Source organism: Dendrobium catenatum, unplaced genomic scaffold, assembly GCF_001605985.2.
Source record: "Dendrobium catenatum unplaced genomic scaffold, ASM160598v2 fragScaff_scaffold_705, whole genome shotgun sequence".
Classification (NCBI taxonomy): Eukaryota; Viridiplantae; Streptophyta; class Magnoliopsida; order Asparagales; family Orchidaceae; genus Dendrobium; species Dendrobium catenatum.
In genome coordinates this window covers 136,567-146,364 of record NW_021319167.1, presented here as the reverse complement: position 1 = coordinate 146,364, position 9,798 = coordinate 136,567, and the positions used below count along the sequence as shown (strand labels likewise).

Here is a 9,798-nt window from a genome sequence, read left to right as displayed (position 1 = left end):
TGTTAGCTTCATTATTTGGCTGGATCTTAGTTTGTACAAAAGCTGCAATGGTTTTGATGCTGCTATTTTAAATTTTATCACAATCATCACTATTCTTATCCCAACTATTTGGGATTGAATTTATGACGTCTAATTGTCCATTCTTCTTAGTGCTAAACTTTTACACAAATTTTTTTATTTGTAAAACTGTCCTTCCACGGATTTCTGAATTTCTTAGTTTGGCCTAGCACCTTTTCATAACTATCCATTTTGCACCAAAAAAAAAACTATCCATTTTGCACTAGTCTTATTCTTCTTGTTTTGTCTTTTCTTCTCTTCTGTGCCAGATGATGCTTAGGATGTTTATTGTTTTTCATACCTAGCTAATCCTTTAAACTCGCTATTATGTGTACGCCGACCCAAGAGGGGCCTGCTCGACCGGTCCAAGTGTACAAACGGCGGAAGCCAGGCCAGGGAGGGGGGCGGAACAACCAAGGGGGGCCCAGTGGACTTAAATCCAATTTTTGGGGGGAAAATTTGATTGACAAGGGTAATTAGGACTAGGGGTGTAAACGAGTCGAGTTTTGGCCCTTATCGAGCTCGGCTCGTTAGATAGATAGCGAGCTCGAACTCAAGCTCGCGAGCTCATAAACGAGTCGAGCTCGAGCCGGCTCGGCTCACTTACACCCCTAATTAGGACATTTGTAATCCTCCTTTCATGATTAATTGGGGGGAATATGGGGGGATTTGGGAGTTATCTAGAATTTGAATATTATTTGAGATCTAGGGTTTTTATTCTTGGGCTCTAAACAACGGCTAGAGATTTGGAGAGTTTTTCCTTCCTCTCGAATTGAAGAAAACTTGTATCTTGCTTGTTGTTTGCCCCCCCCTGTGTGATCGCGTTGCGTCCTGCTACCCTGTCGTCACGTCGTGAGTCGAGACGTCTCACTCGCGTTAAATCTTTAGCCGCTGCAGCATTCCGAGATGGCAAGATACAAAGCTGTCGTCGGACGCCGTTGATGCAAAGATGCTGACGGCATTGTTGTGTCCGCGGGACGGGTCAGGTGGACCCCAACATGAAACGGGTCGGGTTCGAGTCCGAAAAATCGACCCGTTTGGAAAAACGGGTCGGATTTGGGTTGACCTTAATAATGCTGGGTCATTTCCGAGTTCAACCCGAACCCGAACCGTGACCCGAAATTGACACCCCTAACTTTACCCAAATCATTATCATGATGTATTTCAGTTTGTGATATATTAAAGTACATATCATTCTCGTGGTAGTGCACAATGAGATTGTGCAAGACTGCACAAGCGAGTATAATGTTAGCCTAAATCATTAAAGGAAATCATCTCGGAATCTCGCTTTTCATATACCAAATGTCCTCTCTACCACATTATACAATGGTGCATGATAATAATTGTATTGCTCCTACACAACAGAGAACCTGCTAGATGTTTCCCAATGATAATCACTTGAATGATATCAACATCCTCTGAATTGTGTTTTTAGCTCATTCGTGCTTGTGTATCCAAAATCAGCCAAGTAATATTTACCAACTGGCACTCTAATGAAGGTAAAATATGATGTGATTTTTTTTTAAAAACATCAATGCTGATCCTAAATTAAGATAAAAAAAAGATTAATTTTTTTTTAGTATTGATCATTACCAAGAAAAATCATTTGTTTAATTGAATGAGAGACTCTTGGATGAATGATTCTTTGATTACTTATATTGAAAAAAGATATTTTTAATAATATTGATAATAAAGTGATTGTACAATAATTTTAAAGTATGAAAACTCAAAAAGAAAATTTGTAGGTATAATGCAGGTAAAATATGATGTGATTTTGATTGTAAATTTTTTTTATATAATTTATCTTTTTATATAACAATTTTAATAAAAAAATTTTAAAACCGTCAATGTCATGCCGATCCTAAATTAAGTTAAAAAAAGATAGATTCTAAATTGAGAACTTCCCGTCCGACTCCGCACGGAATTATTCAACCATTCATCAATCATACATCAATCACATCATCTCATCATCCTTAACCCCACCAAACCCCTCATGCTCATGAACAGACCTCTCATATGTCTCCCCATCCCCCATACTGCATACACATCCTCCCCATGTATGGCATCATTGCCCACCACCAATTTCTCCTCCCTCATCCTCAGCGCCACCACCATCCTAATCACCACACATATCGTCGTTGTCACCACCACATTCCAAACACCAACAAAAAACATCCCCACCACCTGCATACCCATCTTCCTCAACCGGACCCGAACCCGCCCATCCTTCAACCCGAAAACCAGCCCGATGAATTTCGGGTCATCCAAAAAAAATAACCTGGTCAGCTTTGGGTCGGCCAGCAAGCCCGTCAACAACCCGCCCAGCGCCCCCGCGACGCCGTGCGTGTGGAAAATGGCAAGTGTGTCGTCGATCTTTTTCAAAAAACGAATGCGTTTGTGCAGAACCATCATGGTGAACCAAGGAATGCTGCCGGAGAAGACGCCGGTGAGGAGGGCGGAGCTGGACTGAATGAGGCCGGCTGCGGGGGTTACGGTGACGAGGTCGGCGATCATGCCCTGAACGACGCCGATGACGGAGGGTTTGCCGAAGAAGGAGATGTTGAGGCAGAGCCAGATGAGAAGGCTGATGGAGGTGCACATGTTGGTGTTTAGGATGGCGACGGAGGAGTCGAAGTTGGCGGCGTAAGGAGCGCCGCCGTTAAAACAGGTCTAGCCGAGCCAGAGCATGCCGGCGCCGAGGGTTAGGAGAATGTCCTTTGGGGGGAAACGCTCGCAGTCTTTGTGTATCCTTGGGCCGACCTGAGAAGGGCTTAAGGTTTAGGATTTAAGGTTTTTTTAATGAATGTAATATATCTATATATCTCAAAGTAAATTTAATATATATAGAATTTTCTTCAATTTTAAAATATGATTCAAACATTAATTTAGTATACTTTTCATGGAAGTCTGGGAATAGGTGATTCATGAAGGCAATGAAGAAAGTTCAATGGTGATTGCTGCTAATTCTAAAAGTTATGTTACAGTTTCTACATTTAATGATAATTTTAACTCGGGCCACTATGGTGCTAATTATTCAAGTAGGCTGTTGTGTAATCATTGGCATCCTCTTCCACTAGATTGGATCAAAGTTAATGTTTGATGCTTCATTATTACTGTCATATAAAGTTAGAAATAATGATGACTTTAATCATAGTAAAGGTAAATTTTCTTTTGGCATTTGGACATACTTGTGTTCATTGGGATGTTTCTCGATTGGAGCATTTAGCTATTCAATCTCTTAAGGATGTCATTAAGGATTGGAAGTTCAATTATAAGGGATAATTCCAATATCATTAAGTTTCTTCAAGAATAGGAGAGGTGGTCAGGGGATGAAAGATCTTGGTTTTATCAAGGATTTCAATCATGTTATTTTCAACTATATAGATAGGAATTGTAATAACTTAGCGGACTTATGTGCTAACTATGCTCTCTTTAGAAGTTTTCTTTAGGAATATATTACTATGAATAAGGTTCCTCCTTTTATTAGTTTGTTAAAGGATGAATCTAATGTTAATATTTTGTAATTTGTATTTTCTTTTTGGTGATTAATGCAATGCAGTAGGTTGCATCTTTTAAAATATATATATATATATTAGTTAATATTATTTCATTGATATGGTATTATATCACTTAACTAACATATTTAGAAAGTAAGGCCTTATATAAACCACTTTTTTTTTTTTTAAGAAAAATGAATAGAAAATTCTTAGCAAACACTATCTTAAACCCTTTTTCAGAGAAAATAATGCAATTATATTTATAGGTTCAACAAATCTTGCATCAAAAAGCAAGCTCTATTATATAAAAGTCTTCTTCTAAGAGAAACAAAAAGAGAACAAAATAAACTAAACTGCCCTCATTTTTTAATCAAGAAATTGGAGTTTCAGGAATTTTTTTTTTTATGAAAATGATATAAAGAAATCCTCTTTTCTAATTTCAAGAGATGTTAACTGATTTAAGAAGTATAAAATAAAAAACAATCTATACTCTTATATAAAAAAAAAATGAACCAAATGAGATCATTGTTTAAGAAGAATAAAGAGATTTGAGAAGAAATTATATGGAAAAGAATGGGGAAAAAGGAAACGAGAAGAATGGGATGAATTTACCTTGCAAAGTAAGGAAAGCCGGCGACTAGAGCTTGCGACGACTTCGATTAGGCCTCGGGGTCGTGCGAAATGGAGAAGCGAACGGGAGAGGGATCTCACCTAGATCTTGAAATATGAATCCAAAGGGGATGGGGAGATTTGTGCTCTAAGAATGGAGAAGGAAATGAAGCCTTGGGGATTTCGGAACTCTCTTCGGCTTCCTTGGGCTTCGTGTGCGAGAGGTCACGGGCTGAAGCTGTTCGTGAACTACAAAGAGCGACGAGGGCCTGGAGATTTCACGACTGGGAGAGGCAAAGGAGCTTTTCTTGCGTGCTTCTTCCGCCTGTATTTTCTCACGAGCCGAGAGAGAGGTGCGACGGAGAGAGGAGTTCGGGATGAGAGGGAGAGCAGCGACGTCGGCTAGGGCGATCGGTCTCTGGCTTCGGGCGAATGAAAGAGTACCGAATGGGGAGGAGTTTTCTTGTGCGATCCAGAGAGGGAGATCGGGAGTTGCGAACTGTAGTGAGGGAGAGGGTTTTCCGAAATTGAGAGAGGGAGTGAGAGAGACGTGGGTGCTGGGTGGTTATACTGCCTAAGCAAATCCAACATCACCTCTTAATTCAAATCAAATGGCTAAGATTAATTCATACTTTAAAACGGGATTTAAACGGCTGATCTTAAAAAAAAAAATTTTTTTGAAATTTTATTAAAGAAAAATTTAGAATACAATGGATGGGTTGATTTTAATTTGATTAGAATTAAAACAAATTTTATTAGAAAAATTTGGTGTTTGATTGGTGAATTGATTTCAGCCCAAAGATATATCAATTTGATCGAAATCGAATTAGATTATATTAAATTAAGTCGATCGATATCGACAAATCATAAATCGAGCTTGATTTGAGTTCGTTTGGAGTTGAATTAAAATCTAGATTGAATTGATTTTGATTCGAATCGAGTGATAGGTTCGAGTCGATGCTATGTTAGTGGGCGTTCACCTAAGAGAAATCTTATGGGTGCGACATCTACACTAGGGTACGAAAACCTAGGTACTAGAGTCGATTCCGGGGAAATTGACTTCGAACAATGAGGTCAACATATATTAATAGCCTTTTGGTATTATATCACACCCAAGCATATTATGTACATTTTTACACCTTCGTGAATATTATACAAGTTGATGTGTCATCTTGTGCTATTTTTTATAATTAAGTTATTGAACGTTTCATCTTCTTTTTCAAATTATTAAGCAAATTAAAATCTTTAGTGAGCAAAAATTATATTTACGTAAAAGATTATATTCATTTGAAAAGAAAAAATTTTCTAAAGGAAATAATTCCTTTTATCTTAAATATAATTAAGGTAAGATTTTGTCTGTTTAGTTGTTGATATTTATTTTAAAAATTTGTTAGGAAATTAATTTCAAAAATGCAATTTAAAGAGATTTTAACTTCAAAAAATGTTTATAATTAATTAGAATTTTCAAAATTGCAATTTAGGGTTTTTTAAATGAATGTAATATATATGAATAGTTTGTGCTTTAGATATGAAATAAAATAAGAGTTTGGTATTTAATTACTAAATATAATATAAATATTAATTAATAATATATTATTATTTTTATCTCAAAGTAAATTTAATAGATATAGAATTTTCTTCAATTTTAAAGTATGGTTCAAACAATGATTTAAATTGACCATAAAGTATTTAGCAGTTGTTTGAGATCACTTTTATTTTGTTTACACTTTAATATTACTTGAATTTTGTCAAAAATGAAAATTAAAAATTCGAGAAATATGGAACAAAATAAATTTTAAATAAAAATAAAAAAGCTAATCCTAAAAAACTCCTTAATTTTAGTTTTTAATTTTATTATTAATTAATTTATAATTTAATTTAGAATTTAAAATACACAAATCGTTTAATTATATACAACCTATAATAAATATGAAACTTAGTCTTCATTTTGGATGGCTCTAAATCATTAGTTTTTTTTTTCTTGTTTTTGAGAAATCTTTTTAACAAAAAAATAGCCTTATAAACTACTAAGAAATTAGTCTCAAACGAAACCTAAATAAAATCTCAATTATCATAAAACAATTTTGAAAAAATCAGTTTAAAATCTTAAAATATTTTCAATAGCTATGATATTCAAGCAAAAATATAAAATAAAATAAAATCATTAATGACTTAAAATTATTATTTTTAGAAGTCAAAGATAATTAGAAGTTGGTACGCTTAAATGCGGATCGTGGAGAAGGAGAGACAGAACTAGTGTTTTGAAAATCGAATCGGACCTACCAGTTAGACCGGTTCAATCGTGAACCGTTCTTACGGCCGGTTCAAATAAAAATAATTATTAATAATTTTTAAAGTTCTAAAACATTTTCTCATAGGTGGGTGGGTGAGTAGGTACTCAACATTGGAGAATAAATTGATTTATATTGTTAATCGTCATATGTCGTATATTATCATAATCCTCATTAGGCAGTACGCAACATTGAACCACACTGCGATCATAGAAAGTGCAACAAGCCTCTAGGCCATCAATTTGTGGTGGACTGTATTTATAGAGTGTGGAAAGTTAGTGGGTATGGGTGGGTACGACATCCTGAAAATTATCATGGGTAGGCGTGGGTGGGTGAAGCTTGCCCACACAGAGTTGGGTACCCGATGCGTACCCAACCTTAGATTTCCCAGAGGAAGTTCAAGCCAAATTGGGACCATATGTAATCAGATAAGTCCTCCCAGGGATTGCACTGATGTTGATAAACATGGATGGACTTCCCTCACCTATCACCCACAAAGTCCCTCAAACAAAGTGCATGTCTTATTACCTAATTGGCTTATATATATATAACTTTTCTTAAGCTCCTTCCAATTTTTCAAAATTAGGTATTCAAAGACAATGTCAGCCTTAGACTATTGAAGAACAAATCTCAGCATGAGTGAAGGAACTTAATACATCTCAAATGTTGCAAATAAGAGCCTTTTTCTCCCATCATAATATCATACAAGAATCATAATACAACATATAAAATAAAATAAAATTTTGCAAATAATACCCTTAATTTTCTAAGTACCAGAATTATAATATTATATTTCAAGACATTACACAAAGAACTATAAAAAATACAAATACATGAGAGTTTTATGATATATATAAAAACCATTATAAATTTCAAACTTCACAAACAAAACTCTAAAAAATTAATTACACACATAAAATAAATAAAATAACATAAAAAATAAATCAATATTTGCTTAGAGATACTTCCTATCTCCCGAGAAACTATTCTGTGAGGAGTTTAGACGGGAAGCTCACGTCCAAATTATGAGTGTACATATTTTGTACAACGAGTAAAATTTTCGTACATTATTTGATTCAAATTATGTACACACTATTTGTACACAGTTTGTAAACTCATAATTCGGATGAGAACTTCCCATCTGGACTCTGTATAGAATAATTTCACGAAACCAACATTAATCAACCATCCATCAATCACATCACATAACACCACATCACATCATCTCCTCATCCTTAACCCCATCAAAGCCCACATGGCCATGAACAGACCTCTCATATGTCTCCCCATCCCCCCATACCGCATAGGCATCCTCCCCATGTATGGCATCATCGCCCACCACCAGCTCCTCCTCCCTCAGCCTCAGCACCACCACCATCCTAATCACCAGACATATCGTCGTCGTCACCACCACATTCCAAGAAGCAACGAACAGTATCCCCACCACCTGCATGCCCATCTGCCTGAACCCGGCCCGAACCCTCCCATCCTTCAACGCGAAAACTAGCCCGATGAATTTCGGGTCATCCCCAAAAAATAACTTGGTCAGCTTCGGGTCGGCCAGAAGGCCCGTTAATAGCCCGCCCAGTGCGCCCGCGATGCCGTGCGTGTGGAAAATGGCGAGCGTGTCGTCGATCTTTTTGAGAAAGCGAATGCGTTTGTGGAGAACCATCATAGTGAACCAAGGAATGCTGCCGGAGAAAACGCCGATGAGAAGGGCCGAATTGGACTGGACGAGGCCGGCGGCGGGGGTTATGGAAACGAGGCCGGTGATCATGCCCTGGACGGCGCCGATGACAGAGGGTTTGCCGAAGAAGGAGATGTCGAGGCAGAGCCAGATGAGGAGGCTGGTGGCGGTGCATATGTGGGTGTTTAGGATGGCGACGGAAGCGTCGATGTTGGCGGCGTACGGAGCGCCGCCGTTGAAACCGGTCCAGCCGAGCCAGAGCATGCCGGCGCCGGCGAGGGTTAGGAGGATGTTGTTCGGAGGGAAGCGCTCGCGGTCCTTGTGTATCCTTGGGCCCACCTGAGAAGGTCGGGAAAAAATCACATAAGACGAATTTAAAGGGTTTATTTATTATTTTTATTTTTAAATTAATGCAATATATAAATAACCTAAAAAACTCCTTAATTTTGGTTTTTAATTTTACTATTAACTAATTTATAATTTATAATTCACAAATCATTTAATTATATTCAACCTATAATAAATATGAAACTTAGTCTTCAGATGGCTCTAAACCATTAGTTTTTTTCATGCTTTTAATAATTTTTTGGCTCTAAACCATTAGTTTTTTTCATGCTTTTAATATTTTTTTTTTTAAAAAATAGCTTTATAAAGCACTTAGAAAGTTGTCTCAAATAAAATCTCAATTATCCTAATACAATTTCGGAAAAAATATTATAAAATCTTAAAATATTTTCAATAGCTATGATATTCAAGCAAAAAATATAAAATAAAATAAAATCATTAATGACTTAAAATTATTATTATTTTTAAGGAGAGTAAAAAATAATTAAAAGTTAATACGCACGAATACAGATTGTGGAGAAGGAGAGATAGAACTCTCATAAGCAGTTCAGCGTACTTCAAATCAATTTCAATCAAAATCAATAAAATCAAATCAGAACTATTAAAATAATAAAAATGATTTTTTAAGTGAAAAATAATAAATTAAAATTTAATAAAAAACATTAATCATGAAAAATCAATTACCCAATAGGCGGCGGTGAGCCCTGCAATTCCGGACGAAAGATGAATAACATATCCTCCGGCGAAGTCCATCACCCCCGCCTTCGACAGAAACCCATTCGGACTCCATAAACTGAAGCATCCAATGCTGTAAGAAAAAGTAAGCCACAGCGGCACAAATAGCATCCAAGCCTTGAAATTCATCCGGCCGAGCAAAGCACCGGCGATCAGAATAAGGGTTATGGCCGCGAACACCGATTGGAAGTAGACGAGCGTGGCGGCCGGATACATGCCGGCGAAGCCTGGGGAGGTGATATAGCTATTAGTGAGTACGGCGAGATCCGGACGGCCCCAGAAGGGTAGAAGTGGGTCGCCGAAGGAGAGGCGGAAAGCCCAGATTGACCAACAGACGACGACCGCGGCAAAGGCATAGAGAGCCATGAATGCGGAGTTGACGGCCCATTTCTTCTTGACGATGCTGCCGTAGATGATGACGAGGCCAGGGACGCTTTGGAGGCCCACGAGAGTGGCCGCGGCGAGTTGCCATGAATTGTCGCCTTTGTTTAGCCAGTCGGGGGATGACATGTTGTGGGAGAGAGAGTTTAGGGTTTAGGAATGGGAGTTGTGGCGGTGGAGGTCGGGGTGTCGGAGA

The 9,798-nt window shown here is 37.4% G+C and overlaps 1 protein-coding gene and 1 pseudogene across 1 annotated transcript; both read right to left on the bottom strand.

Moving 5' to 3' along the window:
- Positions 1-1,821: 1,821 nt before the first annotated feature.
- LOC110112720 lies at positions 1,822-7,595 on the bottom strand (annotated as a pseudogene).
- A 75-nt stretch (positions 7,596-7,670) lies between these two features.
- LOC110112728 (ammonium transporter 3 member 1-like) lies at positions 7,671-9,737 on the bottom strand (the record flags this gene model as incomplete). The annotated part of the gene is made up of 2 exons (XM_020845041.2): positions 7,671-8,480; positions 9,171-9,737. Coding segments are annotated over 2 exons (1,377 nt in total), but the record flags the coding sequence as incomplete, so codon positions are not given.
- Positions 9,738-9,798: the final 61 nt, after the last annotated feature.